This window comes from Morone saxatilis, unplaced genomic scaffold, assembly GCF_004916995.1.
Source record: "Morone saxatilis isolate NCDOM2014 unplaced genomic scaffold, NCSU_SB_2.0 Contig1, whole genome shotgun sequence".
Classification (NCBI taxonomy): Eukaryota; Metazoa; Chordata; class Actinopteri; family Moronidae; genus Morone; species Morone saxatilis.
The window spans coordinates 1,592,736-1,609,981 of record NW_023339651.1 but is presented as its reverse complement, the minus strand read 5'-3'; the positions used below and the strand labels follow the sequence as shown (position 1 = coordinate 1,609,981).

The 17,246-nt window shown below is 42.0% G+C and overlaps 1 protein-coding gene across 2 annotated transcripts; it reads left to right on the top strand.

Annotated features, from left to right (window-relative positions):
• The first annotated feature begins 519 nt into the window (after positions 1-519).
• On the top strand, positions 520-13,983 carry st6galnac (ST6 (alpha-N-acetyl-neuraminyl-2,3-beta-galactosyl-1,3)-N-acetylgalactosaminide alpha-2,6-sialyltransferase). Of its 2 annotated transcripts, XM_035661295.1 has the most exons (11): positions 544-671; positions 1,137-1,262; positions 1,729-2,086; positions 6,164-6,512; positions 7,949-8,114; positions 8,811-8,985; positions 9,336-9,474; positions 9,559-9,662; positions 10,533-10,616; positions 10,813-10,912; positions 11,373-13,983. In XM_035661295.1, exons 3-11 carry the CDS (start codon positions 1,977-1,979, stop codon positions 11,541-11,543), a joined length of 1,398 nt encoding a protein of 465 aa, XP_035517188.1. In that variant the 5' UTR covers positions 544-671; positions 1,137-1,262; positions 1,729-1,976; the 3' UTR covers positions 11,544-13,983. The 2 variants fall into 2 exon arrangements, with proteins under 2 accessions (XP_035517180.1, XP_035517188.1); XM_035661287.1 differs by lacking the exon at positions 1,137-1,262 and having other exon boundaries at positions 520-671.
• Positions 13,984-17,246: the final 3,263 nt, after the last annotated feature.

Genomic DNA, 17,246 nt, shown 5'->3' with positions numbered 1-17,246 from the left:
CCCCCCCCCTTTTTTTTTCCTCCATCGCCCTCCAGCTAGCTCACTTCCTCTGGACTTCCAAAGCAACCGGTGGCGCGTACTGAAACGTGTCTCGCCTTTCAGCGTATTTCCTTTCTTTTTCACAGAGGAAACTGAGCCCCGCAGAGGCGCACCGGCTATTGACTCTCACTTGGCTCGGACGGTCCCGGCTGACTGGCTGGCTGTTGGAGGGCTGGGTGGATGGAGTGACTCTGGATGAGGCAGAGAGTAAAGTCTCTTCCCTTTGCATGTTCCTGCTTGTCACCTCTGTGCGTACATGCAGTCATACATGTGTGTGTGTCCCCTCCTGTCTCCTGTCTGTCAGGAGTGTTGTGATTCAGTCTCCACACATTGTGAGCATAGCAGAGATCCTTAGAGCTGCCTGCTCATGTCTAACTTTATTGCAGCCTGGAGTGGGCTTCTTTCTCTTTCTCTCCCCCACCCCTTCTCATACTCCGGAGTTGAGGGGGTTGACCAATTGCCAGCAGCTGTTGCTCATTTCACAATGGTCCCGCCCATACAGTGCAGAGGCTGGCAGTGCAGCCACTCCACTCTAGATGAGCAGCAGCGCTCCCAACTTAGAGGAATATGTCTCCGTTACAGCCATCATGAAGGAAAGATTGGAACCACAGAACACAGAGGATTTTCTGCCGGTGAGAGGACACACTTTATTCTTTATTTGGTCTTTCTGTGTCACGTTTGACTTGAGCTCTGTTTCCGTTAGAGAGGAACACAAACAGACACAAGAGAGTAGAGCCCTCTGACTCTAAGAGGAAAAGATTGAGTCACGATTTGTGTCACAGTCTGATGTGGTTTTCCCCTCTTACATTTTGTTCTGACTCTTTGTCAGCCATGTTAGAGATGTTTTAGTCACATCTATGACATTTATTTGAAGTAGAAATCTCAGCTAAAATCAGTTTTCTTTGCCTGTAAAAATGCTAATTCCCTCCTGTTATGTCTGTTATCAGAGACATGGGGGCTGAGTTTATCACTGGATCACTGCAAACACATTCTTTCCATTCCCCATTTAGCCTCAGCCAGGAGTACCTACACAAGCCTGGGAAACTGTATCACTCACATTGTCACCAGCGCTGTTATTATTTTCCATATTCACCCAGTTATTAAGTGATTACTCTGGAGGACTGCGTGGACCTCGGAAAGCAGCTCAGGACTTAAGAGAAGTTAAGAGGGCAGATTTCAGCGCCTGGCCTCGGGGCTGTGTTTATTACACTACTTACAAAGAGGTGAGAAGTGAAGAGGGGACGGTGCTCAGTGTGTATGCTCATGTCTGAGACCACCACAGCAGGAAGGGGAAAGTAAGATGCTTCCTGTAAGATTCTGGCTTCCTGCATTGTTTATGGCCCATCAGCTGCAGCTGACTTTGGGTTTTTTTCTACAGCGGTCGGCTTGGGAGGAGCAGCCAAAATGTTGCCTTTTATATCGTTGTCTGTAGCTACAGTGGTTCCTCTTTTGTGTGTTAGAAAAGCAGCGAGAGCAAAAAGGAGATCATGAAAGCAAAAAAATAAATAAAAGCAGGGTGTAAAAGGATATGAAGATTGTGGCCCTGCACTTTGTGTTCAAAGGTTTCATTAAAAAGGGATTATTTGGGACTCTGTTGATGCAGAAAGATAAAGTTTCCCCTTCCATCCTGCCCCCCCCGAGTCTTTGCCTTCGTTCCAACTCTCTCCTTCTATCTCCCTCCCACTGTAGTTGTGCTGAGAGAAGCCCAGAGTGGAGCCCAGATCCTGTTCTGGGCTAATTAAATCCCCACCATCACCAACACCCTGCCTTGCCTTGCCTGGTTGACCAAAGAAACCCCCAGAAAACTGTCCAGTGGAGGAGACGGCATCCTCGCCTGCCTCCTCAGGCTCTATCCTCTGCCTCCTCATGTTCCTTCAGGCGGAGCGGAGGGCAGAGCGAGCATACGCAGCCTGCCGGTCACGCACTCCTTGACGGGGATGGCGCTCCAGAAGAGGCTGCTGCTCGGTGTGTTGACCGCCACCTCCCTGCTGTGTATCTACATCCTGCCGCTGAAATATTTCCAGGGCGTTCCACAGAGAGCGAGCAGGTGAGCGAAGGAAGGAAACCTACACTGACACCTACACTGAAAAAAGCAGCAGGGTAGTGATCCTGAACGTACAATAAGGTGTTTTTGTTGGTCACACGACCTAAATTCAACTAAAGGCAAAACACAAAAAGCAGGAAGTGAAACAAGCTTCAGTTCAGGCTTGAGTGAGCAAAACAAGTAACATACACTGTGGCTGCTGAGGTGTGAGACTTCAGAAAGGCACTCACTGACTGTAAATGATCTGACACCAAACATTAAATATGAGGATTTACCCCCAGTTTGAGTCAAGTTCAACTTTTCAACCAACCCAACTTTAAAGCAGAAATAAACCCGTTTACAGCCTGGTACAATAAACAGTTATGGTCTCACCTATTTAAATTATATAAAGTTTTACAGTTATGCATAAGTAAGGGCATGGCTGCATTGAGTGACAGGCGGGTGCCGTCACAGGTTGCTGGTTGCTCGCTCCAAGTCTTTGCCCTTTTTTGGATTAGCCGAGCCGACCGTCCTGAGCCTCACAGCGGTTCTTCAGAAACCTGCGGGTGACGTCACGGAAACTACCTCCATTTTTAATTCTACAGTCTGTGGAAGTAAAGAAAAAGCTGGTGACGAACACTGATGCGTTGGTACAAATAGAGTTAGGTTCCCAAGCAAACAGAGGCAGGTGTCGAGCCGAAAGTCAGCAAATAACTTGGTCAAACAGACACTCGCTCACTGCAGGGCTCCCATGTTCCAATGCTCCACTGCTCTTCACCAGACTGCAGTGACGATGCATGGCGCCGTCTCACGTTAACGTGGTACCGTCTCGCAAACCCAGTCAGTGGTAAAAAGGCTCAAAAGTGCAGCGTCACCTTGATGCTTTAAAAATAAATGGAAATCAGAGCACTGCAGTGTGCGAGCTGTTTATTTGTTCATCTGAAATCTAGGACTAAGCTGTCTGCGATTGGGTTGCATTGTGGGTAATGTAGGTTCCTGAATTTCACAAGGAAGAAGAACACGTGGGAGGGCTCTTTAATTTAGTGACTCACAAGAGACAAATCAGCACATCTGCGCCCAAAGACTGCATTCAGTGTAGACCCTCTCTGTCCGACAGTGTTTGTCTTTCCAACACAGCGTCCTGGTTTTCTCCGACTCGACAAAGCTGTGTGTTGACAGTACAGCCTGGCGTCCATTGAAGTTTGGGTTTAATTACCATGAACAGACCTTGGATGACGCGCGGTGTCCATGTTTGTTCTCCTATTCAGGCTCTGCCATGTTATTCCCAGTTGTTTCCCAGAGTTTGACTTGAATGTGAGCAGCAGTTACAAGTCAGAAACTGGTGATTACAGTAATTCCCATGTGACACGAACAGGGCATTAAACCTTTCCTTGCCTAATTTGGGGATTGCTTATAAAAAAGGATTACACTTCCTACTCTGTTAGTCAGACTGGAATATAAACACAATCTTGATTTTACATCTCTTTAAGAAGCTGGCTGATAAAATAAGCCATGTTTCACTACCGCAGCACTGTATATAGCCGTGGTTCTCAACCTTTTTCTATCATCGAGTTAACTGATGACCCCGCCTTTAGTGACTTATTTTATGGATATTTCACATTATATTCAAAACTGTACAATGAACCTTAACAGTGAACTCAGTAGGTACACTAGTACACTGCAGGAAGTTTGTGTAAAACAAGTTATTTAGATGAATTTTGAGCAGATTATTTCTTGTTTTCTTGCCCCTGAAAAGTGAGCTAAATGCTGACGTACACCTACTGTGTATATTTTTTTTAAGCTTTTTAGCACGCCTCAAAATCAAGAAGGCTTCCAAACCCCTGTTAAGCTTTGGCGACCCCTAGTAGGGGTCCCGACCCCCAGGTTGGGAACCACTGGTATATAGCATTCATATGGTGGCAGGCAGTTGAATCTGGGACAGTATTGAGGTCGGAGTCAGCGTTAAATGGGGATGGAGTTGAAGGGTTAAACTCTTAGATCAAGAGCGGTATGAAAAGTTCCAATGTTTTTTGTTTTTTTGCAACCAGCACTTATTCCCCCTCTAGTTGTATCATTGTGGTTTTAACAAAGGAGCCACACAGCGCTCTGACTGCACTAATGAAAAAAAGCTCCTGGAGTTATTTCACTGGAGGTGGTCTCTTACACGCGTATGTGAAACGTAAGCTTTGTTACAACGGGCAGCGCTCCAGGTTTAAAAGCCAGTAAGTCCAGATAAGATGCATTAAGTTGGGGGGGAGAAAAGGAAAATGTGGCTGTTTTTGGTTCAGACACTAAATGTGGGCATGTGGAGCCCTTTCATTTTAAAAGCTGTTCTTTAATCTGGATGCCCGGGTAAAAATAACCACGTGAATGTCCCCTTTACTTCCCTGCCACCGCTGCTTTTCCATGCAGGAGACCTCATGTTCTTTAATGGACTCTGGAGCCTTTTGCCTTTTTTAGAAAATAAAATTTAAACTTTCTAATTATCATTTTTTTGCCATGACCCTGCTGAGATACAATATTGTCAAAGCACTGTGTGAATACTGAAAAAAATCCAGTATTATTCAGCTCACTGTTTTACTATTTTGATCCCATTGAGATACAATATCTCTTCCTCCAGGTAGTCCAATATAAAATATATGTCAATATTAAATCAGCTCATCAAATCAAAGATCAAAACAACACAAAATGCAAACTTTTACAAAATCATAATACAAAATCTTTGTTTTGTAACTTTTTAGTGGGGAAAAATGGAAACAACAGGAGGAAATATTGTTATTTATTGAAGACATTAGAGAAAATGGAATGGGGAAGAAGAGTAACAGTTAATGTTTAATTTCAGTGTTGTACTCATTAACCAACACACATTAACCAACCATCAGGCTGTTTTCACTGACCCGCCGCTCTCTCTGCAGTTTGGTCTTTGACATTAACGAGTTCCAGCTACACTTTATTTCAGCTGACTTGGGTCTTGTTAGCTGTCTTTATGAGGTTTACTTTCTGCTGGGAGTGCAGCATCTGCTGTGTCAGGCTCGTAAGACAGAGCCAATCGGGGTGAAGCCATCGCCACGGTTACCTGAGACTGCAGCTTTTAATCTCCTTTACAACAGGAATTTCTCTCCACATGATATATTTGTGTTAAAGTTTGTCGTCTTTATAACGTTTAACAGTCGGATCTGCTTCACCTGCACTGTGTGGGCGGGATTTAAATGATAACTGCGTCTCCATGGCAACACAAACTCAACTCAAAGTCCACTTAACTTACACTTCTAAGAAGCAGGTAGAGTAGAGAATTGATTTCCAGTTCCTTTGAGCCTTTAATAGCTCACTCCACTCTCTTCTTCATAGCTGTAATACGTTTTGTAGGCAGTGTTAACTGAGTCATAAATCACCTTAAACTTCCAATCTTCCCATTTCCTCATATATAATTAACATGTTAGTGTGTGCAAAGTTATAAACTTTGGTTCACCCAAATTACAAAAAGCCCATTTTCTCACTTACTCCTTATGGTTTGTAGCCACAGACACAGCCGGTCTACAGTTTTCTTCCAAGCCGAGTCTACAAAACCTGTATTTCCTTTTCAGAAAGCTCTTAAACTGCTGCTTTCTAAGAGCGTCCTATCCCAGAAAACAAAACACATATATTAATGCCTTATGCAAGCAAGTGCAAATGCAAAATAGACAGACTTAGCAGCATAAATGTAAATTTTATTTCATAGGTATTAATGTATCTCAGTGCTGCCTGTCAATTATTTACTATGAAACTGATATCATAAAATAACCTACAACCTAAAACACATTATATTCCTTTTCGTGCAGAATAAACAAGATAAAACATTTAAATAATATAGTTAATTAGCATGCAGACTATCTTCAGACAGAGCCGGGCTAGCAGTTTCCAGTCTTTATGCTAAGCTAATCAGCTGGTAAACTTGAGGGGGGTATAAATCTTCTCATCTGACCCTCATCAAGAAAGCAAATATGTCCCAAAATGTTGGACTATTCCTTTAAGAAATGAGAGCATATTGAAAGGGTTTAGCTGATATATTTCCAGCAGTGACTTGCCGGGCTCACCGCCAAAATCTCGCTCTGTCTTCCACAGCGGCTCACGACACTCTGAGGAGCCTCTCGACAGGAAGTCTAACAGTGACCAGTGGACCCGTCCGCCCCCCACCTCCAACTTTGACCCAGAGCCCATAATTCAGCATCAAGACACACGTGCCACGCAGACTCCAACTGTAAAGACTCCAGCACCCACAGCCGCTGAGCACAAACCGGCAGAGAACAATGTCCTGGATGTGTCAAATGGGGTGAATAAAACCAGGACCAGGACCAGGACCAGTACCAAAGGCCCCACACAGAGGCCTCAGCAGCCCACACAGGCAGCCAGGCCAACAGAGCCTCCCTTCATTGGAGACGCTTACATGAGTGAAGACATCCCACCACAAACAGTGAGTCCTATCTGTGCTCAATTCAGCTTGTCCTCTGAATAATAACTATTTTAATCTGTTTCTCAATACTTTCTGACCCGATACTTGTCCCGCCTCTTTGGAACCTCAGTCCACTTTCTTCTTTCCTGTGCTTGGATATGCTATGTGCTAGGCTGATCTATAGGCTAATCTATGTTTAAAAAAAAAACATATTTTGCAGATATTTAAAAGATAAAATCAACATATAGTCTTCAGTAACGAACTAGCATTAACATTTTTGCTACTGCTGCAGAGGGTACGTGAGAGAAGTTGATCAATAAAAAATGTAAATGTAAGTTTGATAAACCTCATTTTATATCCAATACTGGAGTTTTGGTTGAAACGTAGCAGCAATAAAGCTAAAAACACAAAGAAGGAAGTGAAAAAGAAACAAAACCTCAAGGAGCTACAACCCTCCCAAAGCATTGTGCTTTCACAGTCTTATTGTTTTCTCTACCAGATCGTCTCTAAGCACAGGAAAAGGTTTACTGAGGTCCTGATCGAGGTTTACTCAAATGTTATTGGAGCACAGAGCAAAAAGGGGCGGGACTTAGGAAGGGTCAGTTGTTGGTTTTGGCCTTTTCATGTGATTTGTTGATAATATTAAATATGACCAGTCTATCCTTTTATTGAATTAATGGCAATGAAAGTCATAAGTGGGAAAGACACAAACTATAGTGGAGAAAGCGAACCTTGTGTCACGTGATCTGGTGTATCATATCAGTGGTAAAACAACGTCTCTTCGCAGGGGCGGACAATGCTGTCCGACCAGGGCACCGCCCTGCCACAGTTGTACTGGGTGTGTCCATCTTCCCAGGAAATGTTTCATAGAAAATGGACTTTCCTACAGCCTGGCTCTGAAACCCCTGATTCCCTGAATGTGCTATCAACGCTCAGTCTCTTTATTGAGCTGTCAGATGGTCCACTGAGAGAAATACAGAGGGAGGATAAGAAAATGAAAACATTACTCAGATCTGCCTCAAAGTCTTTGAACGTCTCATGGGAGAGATCCCAGGGTTCTGTAATGCATCCGTATGGTGAATCACAAAAGACTCTCAACTCAGTTAAGCTGCAGTTTAGGCTTTGAGCTGTTGCATAAATAGAGAGTGCACACACAATCGATAATTGATTCCACAGAGAACCAGAGGCCGATAACACAATTAACAAGATAAAGTTGCTCATAGGCTCGGTGCCATTCGTGCGTTTGCATGTACTCTGTGCTTCCTTGTGTGCCCTTTTAGATTCTATAATGAACATGTGTCTCGAGGCCTTTTGTCGTTACCATGTTTCAGCCGTGTAATAACTAGATCCAGTAACTAATGATGCAGCATAGTAACTGTATGTTGTTGCCAGAGTGGAGATAAGACTTTCTGTACGCGGCTTGATAACAGCGCGTCCGTGTTATCTGCTTCCTGCAGGACTGCCCAGGCGGTATCCGAGGTCAGGTGACAAAAACTGAATTTGGTGGGAGGTTTCTGAAACACATTCCAGTCCTGCAGTGGGCCCAACACGTCACCCGTGAAGCGCACCAGCGTCTGAAGCAGTACCCAGGAGCACACGGCTGGGGCGGAGTCGAATACTCAAGTGAGCATTATTTTTTTGTTTCCATGTTTTTCTGTTGAGGTTTATTGTTTTTTAACATTTGCTTTCTGTTTTTCTATTTAATATATTAGGTATTTTTCTTTCTTTCTGTCCTTTTTTATTTGTTTTTTTTATATTACATTTTTTAAATGGTTATTTCCAGTGTGGAATATTTCTTCTTATTATTTTAATGACATTTTTTAAGTACTGTGTTCACTTCAATTAAAGTTAAAGATTTTCACTGAATGAAGATATAAACACCAACCAGTATATAATACATCACTGAGTCTCTGAGTGAAAAGCTGACACGTGTTTCTTTTATAGTAAGGTTAAAGTACATTCATATTAGAATTGTTATGTGACACCAACAATCGTCTAAAGCTGATAGTGTACTCTTTGTTTAAAAAACAGAAGACAGAAGATGCAATGTATTCTGGCATCACATCAAGATGCTCATCGTGTTGAGATAATGGTAGCTTCCTGTCGTTGTGCCACCACAACTAATCACAACTAACTGAATCTGTGGGCAGACACAGTTACATCGGCACAAAAGAAATCAGTGGTTCACCAACTAAAAAGACGTCCTACACGCTTGAAAGGCGAGGGGTATTCAGTTGGTTGCAACCTGCAACTTCACTGCTAGATGCCACTAAATCCTACCCACTGATCCAGATTAATTCTGTTTTCCCGTGTCAACAGCATTGGTGGAAACTCTTACTGTCCTCAACTCCTCGGCTAACTGGCTGATGTTGGACGACTGGAAGGATCGCGCCAATAAATCAGAGTGCATCCGCTGTGCTGTGGTGGGGAATGGTGGGATACTGAAGGACTCAAAGAAAGGGAAGGAGATTGACGGTCATCACTATGTTTTCAGGTAGATACTGAGCAAAATCCGAAGCCACATTGTTGTTTGTTGGTAGCAAAAACAAAAGCCACGTGCCACGTCCAAAGTTTGGTATAGCCCCATTTAGGTTGTAATTTAGGCCACCATTAATGGCGCATTAGTGCATTACTAAAATCAGTTGGCTTGTCTTTTAAATTCTGACAACAATATAAACAGTATGAGAGTTTACATGTTCAGCTGGTTTGGATCGGAGGGGCTCTGGTCTGGGGTTTGTCAAAAGGCAGTTTTGGTAATAAAACTAAGAAGTGGCTCTTCAGTTAGATTGGTGTCTTCTGTCATCATGTTTGTGTGTTTTCATCTGTGCTTGTGGACATCTTCAGGACCAATGGGGCAATCATTAAGGGCTTTGAGCAGGACGTGGGCTCTCGGACCACCCACTACACGTTCTCCACCAACACACTGATGAACTCCATGAGGAGCTATGCCGGCGCCGGGTACAAAGGGCCCCCTATGTCTAAGGTGAGGACAAAATGTAAAAAGTATTTCTACCTATGAAATGCTAAAATCGTGACACCAGGCCTGAGCTCTGCTGCTCTCCTACAGGAAACACGATACGTCTTTCTGCCAGATCACGACCGTGATTACCTGCTGATGAAGGCTGCAGCGACACACACTCCAGTACAGAGAGGGCCTGAGCGGGGCAAAGAGTAAGCAACACTCAGACGGTCGTAATGATGATGCAGTTGGACTGAACTGAACCTCCATACAAATACACTGCACTTTGCACTTTTGCCATGCTAGCGTCATTGCTGGTATTTGTACTATTTAAGTATCGCCATGTAATCCAGTTTTATTTACTCCATTACATGTATCTGACAGCAGTTACTAGTTACTTTGTAAATTAAGATTTAGCATTGAGAACACATGATCAGTTTATATGATATGAAGCGGTGTTCAACGGTATAGTTAAAATTAGGTCCACTATGACCAGCTACAACATTAATGCTGCGTTCATGTCACATAGGAGTTATTGTAATTGCCAGTTTCTAACTCGTAAGTAGCATTCCCGTCAACAACCAACTCGTAATTACTTGACTCAGTACAGAACTGCCTGAAAGCCAAACAAACGTGGATGTCATTCAACGTAACTGAACACACAACCATTAGCTCTGACACTTAACCCTGCCAAGTCTTTGTACACACATTGTTACACACATAAAATGTGTACACATTTTTTTTTTTTTTTTTAGATGAACAGTTTTGGAACTCCTGCTCCAACTCGCACTGTTTACAGAGCGATACGTGACTCTTGGCCGGTAGTGCAGCCAGTAGAGACATGTTTTTCTCACTGGGCTTTAACAGAGCAGGTTTCCTGTGTGAGATGGCAGATTAGTGGTTAGAGGTGCTGCTTCACCCACAGAAAAGTTCACCTGTCACTGTAAACCACTGTGAACTTGTGTTGCACTCACTGGTCACGGCTATCTAGAGAATTGTTGTAAATGTTATTGTCTTTTACTCTTCTTGGTACTGATGGCTGATTGTGTGACTTTTGAACTAATGTCACGTTTTCTCCCCAGTCCAACCAAGTACTTTGGAGAGGACGTGTCAGCAGGAAAGCTGAAGATGTACCACCCCGACTTCGTCCGTTACCTCAGAAACAGGTGAGCGAATTATCTGCACAGCAGGTGAACAGAATGAAAGTACGGCTCACATTTCAAATAGTTGGAAATGAGATTAAAGGAGAAGCGGAGGCTGAAACCAGAGTGTGCTGCTGTGGGAAGTTCCCACACAGTGTTCACTTCTGTGTCCCCACTGACACTTCAGATGTATTTATGTTGTTTTATCTTCTTGTTTCAGATTCCTTCGTTCTAATGCTCTGAAAAGCAGATATAAGGACATTTACCGTCCGTCTACAGGAGCTGTGATGCTGTTGGCTGCGCTGCACACCTGCGACAAGGTAGAATTAATCATGTTACTGAATATTACTGTCAGCTCTTTAAGGCTGCACTTGCCTGATAGCATGATAATGTTGTAGCTGTTTTGGCTCTTTCAGCAGTCGGCCTTGTAAATGCACGCACTGTATGTCTTACATCCTGTGGCCTTGATTTGGTGCTGATAGTGACTCACACTGCGCTGGAGCAATGCTCTCAGGAATTTATGAAATCAGCCTTTGCAGTGTCGATTGTGTGATTCTTGTATCAGATTAGCCACAGATTCATTCAAATCCACAGCCTGTCTTTGCAATAAAAACCTGTTTTTCAAGCTGTCTTTGGTGGGAATGGAAATAAGTTGGTAAAGATTGAGGCTAAGTGGTTCAAGTCAAAACATGAAAGGAAAAGAGCTTATTAAAGCTGAAAACGTTTAGATGATTGTTCTATATTCTGACTCTGGCTTTTGTGTCTCCTCTGTTGATGAAGGTGAGTGCGTACGGCTACATGACCCCGGACTATAAGAACTACTCTGACCACTATTACGACAGCAAGTATCACCCAGTGGGCTTCTTCGCCAACCACGACCTGCGTATGGAAATGAGCCTGTGGCAGCAGCTGCACCAGGCGGGCCTCATTCAACTCTACATGCACAAGTGAATTCAGGTGGACGGGACCAGCATGGGAACGGGGGAACGGGGACAATGGATGACCCTGCCTGCCTTGTCTCAAAATGACTCATGAGTCCCTGAACTGAGCAAAACAAAAAAGGTTTTTTTTACATGAAGAAAAGAAGAATTATCTTTTAAATGACGATTGCTGTGATTGTTCAGGATGGAGATTTAGTTTTATTTATCAAATGTATTTTTTTGTTTTTTTAAGAATGCATGTTTCAGTGATTTGCGGGTCGAAGTAGGTCCAGGCTAAACTTGGTTGAAGAGATTTTGGTTAATGTTGGTCCGTCAGTTGTCCACTTTGACGACATTTTGAGAATTATTGGGTGGATTTTTGTCTAGCTCCTTCATCAGGTCAGAATTTTAATTTGTCTTTTATTTTATAATATTTTTATATATTTTATATAACAAACCAAATTAACAACATTCCCATCAGCCTCTGCTGTTTTGCTAATAAGCAGACGCTAGCATGCTAACACACTAAGCTAAGCTGGTGAATACAGTAAATATTTCACCTGCTAAACACAAGCATGTTAGCATGTTAATGTTTGCATTGAACTTAAAGCAAACAATATTTATGAGCAAAAAAACCAACTAATTCAGGTTAACAAACCATTAAAAAGTGGGGACTGCCCATTTTTCCCAAAGTCCAGAAAATGTCCCATTGGACTGAAAGCTGATTTGTTTTTTTTTTATTATTCTGAAAAAAGCCCACTGCTCCAAAAACTGAAAGTACACAATCTCCCTCAAGGTTTTTGCCCTAATAGTTTAATATTTTTGGACATGCAGGAAAGTCAAGTGACCGTAGTTATCAATCTAACAATAATAAACGTGGTTAATGTTGTGAAATGGTTACAGTTTGGTTAGCATTAGACATCAAAACTACTGGGTTAGGTTTGTTTGGGTTCAAATAAGTTTGTTACTAGGATTGAGAATCATATTGCATGAACGCTGCCAAGGGGTGTTCCAGTTCCTCCCACTGGCTGATACTGTGTGAATGCAGCATCACTGTAACTAAAAGCAACGCAGTGCCTTAATTCAGCTGAGGGAAGTCAGTTTGTTGACATGTCCATCATTTGAGCTAGTTCCATATCTTTGTTCTTGTTTTTCTCGCTTTTTGTCCTTCACATTTAGGGTTCAAACAACAGATACAAAGACAGACGAGTTAAAGGAAAACGTGTCAGCCAGTTAACCTGTTCTCTGAAGTGAGAGTCCGTTCAGGTAGATCACCTGTCATAACTGTAAGATTTTTATTGATTTTTATTGAACAAATCTGGTGCGTTTCGACTACAGAGAGACGAAAACAAACTTGAATTTTGATCCATATAAAGTTTGATTAGAGTGGCTGCTTACGACATATCAAAGTGTTGTCACAGATAACTGTTACAAACTGTTGCTGAAAAACAGAAACAAAAGTTACCGTTCACCCGTTTTCTCCCAGTTTAGTTGTTTTGACCTGCAGACCACGCTTACTGGGCTGACTTCAGAGCGTATCATACAATCAGTCCCTGGCTGCGTTGAAGTGCAGTTTCTTGTTAGTGTGTTGACAAGACTGCAATTGAGTTGGCCACTTGCTCAAAATATCCTGTCTCCTCGCCCTAAATAGACGATCCGAGCACTGCTGGCAGTGGCCGAGGTCTATTCTGACATTTACTCAGATTATGTTCTCTCTACGAGTCTGTCTGTGTATTTTACTGTGGAAGGAAACAAAAACCCCACTCACTCAGTGTGACAAATATTTGAATTTAAGGGACTTAACTTATTATTTCTTTGTTCTTACGTTTTTTTTTTTTTTTAAGCAAGTGTCCTTTTTTTGTTACAAGGTGCCACACTGTGATGATACGAATACTGTGTGAGCTCTACTGGACTCTGAGTGCCTTTAATGTGAATCAGTAGTTGGGATGAAGCATTGTGACCGAGATGGAAATCTCTGAGGTGTGTCATTTCCACAACAACGCTAACAAGGATGTCCGTGGCCTTTTTGTTTGCGGAGGACTTGTCTTTCGGGATCTGCTCATTCAGCCGCGACACCTGGACTCCTCTCTGAGCTCCGACAATAAAGGGTCAAAGTTAATTTAAGATTTCTTGTTGCCACTCATCCTAAACTGGACTGAGGCCTCAAATCCTCAATTACGTGGATTTACTGACTTTAGCGGATAATATGGATTTTTATTGTACCGATAACACTGTAGGTCTGAAACGGAGGGAACAGGAAAGAAACCAAAGACGCACTGCAAATCAGGGAATATGTGTATTTAAAATTCTCTTTTTGTATATCATCAAATCAATACATATTCAAACGAAGTCATCCAGTCATCTGAAACGCTGCATCATATTTGAAGTGTAACAGAGGAAGGGGAGACCTTTTATAGTGCAATTTGTGACTGATTTAAAAAAAATCTGTATAAAAGGAAGCTGTGATTTTATCTCTGTGTGTTTTGTCGTTGTTTTATTTTTATTTTTTTCTTCTTGGTTTGCCACTGAAACCTACAGGTCCCATTGTTTGGTATTATTTACCAGGAAGTAACTAGATTCTTTAGAAAGGTTCCTGAAAAGGACACATGATTTGATACTAAATATAGGGAAACTTAATCATCAAAAATCCACCAGGCCTGAACCAAAAGGACCAATCAGAGCTGAGAAAGACATTCCCGGGTTGTCGAATACTGACGCTGTGAACGAGACTTCAAGCCATCAACCCAAAGTGCCTTTCTGTCTTTCTCGGCTCTGATTGGTTGTTTTCGTTCTTTCATTAGGAGCATTAGAAGGAGCCAGAGGAACCTGATAAATTCAGATTGTCTGTCTCATGTATTACTGTCTGGATATAGTGAACTTTCCAGCCAATTCCAAACTCAAATGTTTGCATTTTCCCTGCTGTTAGTGCCATTGCATCATTTCTTCCTGGAAACTGGCAATAGGAAACACAGACTCTGCAAAGGGTGATGACTTTACAAATGTATGTTTGTGTTTCGGTTAAACCAGGGTGGGAATATGTATTCAGATGACAGCTGTGTGCTAACGCCTCTATAATTCTGGCAGACGCACACACTGAAGTCGAAGGTTAATCGTTAGTTTTGGTCACAAGGCAGTCAGCCAGTAAAGTAATTATGTTTTAAACAACTTTGGTTTTCCCCAAATCAAAAAGCAAACTGACCTTATGACAACAGTCCTCAGGAGGAAGAAGAGCGTACTTTAGGGAGGGTAGATCTGGTATGCAAGATATCTGTCTTCCTCTCCTCCTACCTTTCACACTATCTCAGTAGTAACGCTCTGGAGCACAGATTGACTGCGTGACCTGACCTCTTCGCCTCCTTTTCCATCTTCACGTCTGAGAACTCTGCGAGGCGTGGAGGGAGACACATGGAGCCAGATGTGCGTGGTGTGGTCGGGGTGGGGGCTGCATTAGGGAGAAGCCATGAATCAGACTTTGCAGCGTTGCCAAAATGTCTGGCAGCAGGATGTTACAATTACACACTGCAGTTGGTAGAGAGCTGACACGGGCCTGCAGGACGAGGCCTTTCAGACATATGAGCAGATGCTTTTGGGAATAGATGCGTATGTTTGTATGATGTGGATTCTAGTTTGCATATGTTTGTATGATGTGGATTCTAGTTTGCGTATGTTTGTATGATGTGGATTCTAGTTTGCGTATGTTCGCATAAAAGCTGGTTCAAAACAAACATTCCAGTGAATGGCACTGAAGGTGTGGATTCTATGTAAACCTCCTTGTGATCTCATTTAAAGCCACAGTAATGAACTTTTATCAAAATAACCTTTTGTCGTATCTGCTGAAACTTTCACTATATCCTGACAGTACTGTGTAAGACAGATAATCAGGTCCTCCTAGCACACATAAGTCACAAGAATCCATTATTTTTCATTATTTATTATATATAGAATAATAATAAAATATTATTATATATATTTATCTTATTCATTATGGAGAGCACTGTATCTAACTGGCAAATGAAAAGTAAAGTAGAAGTTACTATAAACCATTTTGAGATGTGATGATTATTATTCAAAGTTGTCACTTATTTCATCAATGACATCTTTTAAATCACCTCTCTAACTATCGTTAAGATAAAATCCAGCTTTGTAAACCTGCTTTGTTGTTTGGAGACTAACTGCTGACCCCTAGTGGTGATAACAGGTCAGTGCTCCAGAGAGAGAGCCTCTCTCAGCATATACAGTCAGCTTTGATCATGGCCTCTTCCTCCTCATCAGAGAGGGAAGCTACCTGTGAATTTATTAATGTTTAATAGCTTAAATCATATATATGACTGGAATAGTCTGAATTTAAGGCTGGTGTATTTATAGATTTTATTTAATCTCAACAAAAATGAAAAGACCAAAGTCATCATTCCTCTCCTGTCTGCAGCACTCAGACCAAGCCCACTGGTTCCTATTGATTATTATTTAAGTTAATAATCCTTATTAACAATTAAAAAAGGAAAACACAGTCCTACCTGAAGGTGTTATGTTTTACTGACAGAAATAGGATGTGGAGACTGAGAGAAGGAAACTGATACTGTATCTTAAAGAAAGAAAGTTGAGCTATGATTTATGTGAACTTTTAAAAAACAGAATACAAGTTGTGTTTCAATAGCTTAGAAGAATTAATTCAAGAATAAAGCTATATAATTAAACTCAACTTTATTTATATAGCACTTTTACAAAAAGAGTGCACATAAAAACTATATAATATAATATAATAACTAGAACAATACATTTTACAAGGCTATAAATTAATCAATATAAACATAAAATAACACCAGGGAGACAAATAATGTACGAACCAATGATTAAAAGCTAAAAACTAAAGGTATAACATTACACCAAAGCAAAATTTGGTTTTTAATGTCCTTTAACAACATTACATGAGGAACATTTAAAAGAAAAGCGGTCAGTGATCTACCTGGAACATAAAATAATAAAATAATATATTTTCTTTTAATGATCAGAATGAGGTAATGTAGCACCACCACTCCTGACCGCTTGGTGGCGGTAACGCGCCACAACGCTGTTTCCCAACCGCCATACAATCCGTAGAAGAAGGCGACTGAAGAAGAGGGAGTTTGCAGCGATGAAGCTGAAGCTGCAGGCTAACTGCTCACTGCTGCGACAACTTTGACCCCCCCAACCCAAAGTTTGACAAATGGGGGACCATACGTATTGTTTAGCGCAACAAAAAGTCAGCGAGCGTGAGTGCTCGTCGCCCAAAAAGCGAAAGCAGGACGAAGTCAAACGAAACCGGGACAGGCGACGGCAAAAAACAAGGGTCAACATTGGTGTGGCCTTTCCCAGATGGAAGTCGCTCATGAGGGAAAAATGTTTCCAGAATGACTCCGATGTTGCCTGTTTCCTGCTGTACAGGTAATGTCACATTAAAGGTCCACTGTGTGCCATAAAGCAGCGTGTGTTCATTAGTGTACAGTCACCTGGAAGTATCAGCCTCTGTGTTGTCTTTATCTTACAGTGGGGGGGTCTCCTTTCGAGGCGGCCGACATTTTGAACCGCCATGTTTGTGCAGCAACACTGGTTTTAAATCCTGCTGGAGTCACAAAAGTATGGCTGAAATGAGTAAATGTTAGGAAGTGAGGGTTGTGTCAATACCACGGGCAAAAACAAATCAATAAATCTACTTCAATACACATTCAATTCAATTTGTATAGCATCAATTCATAAC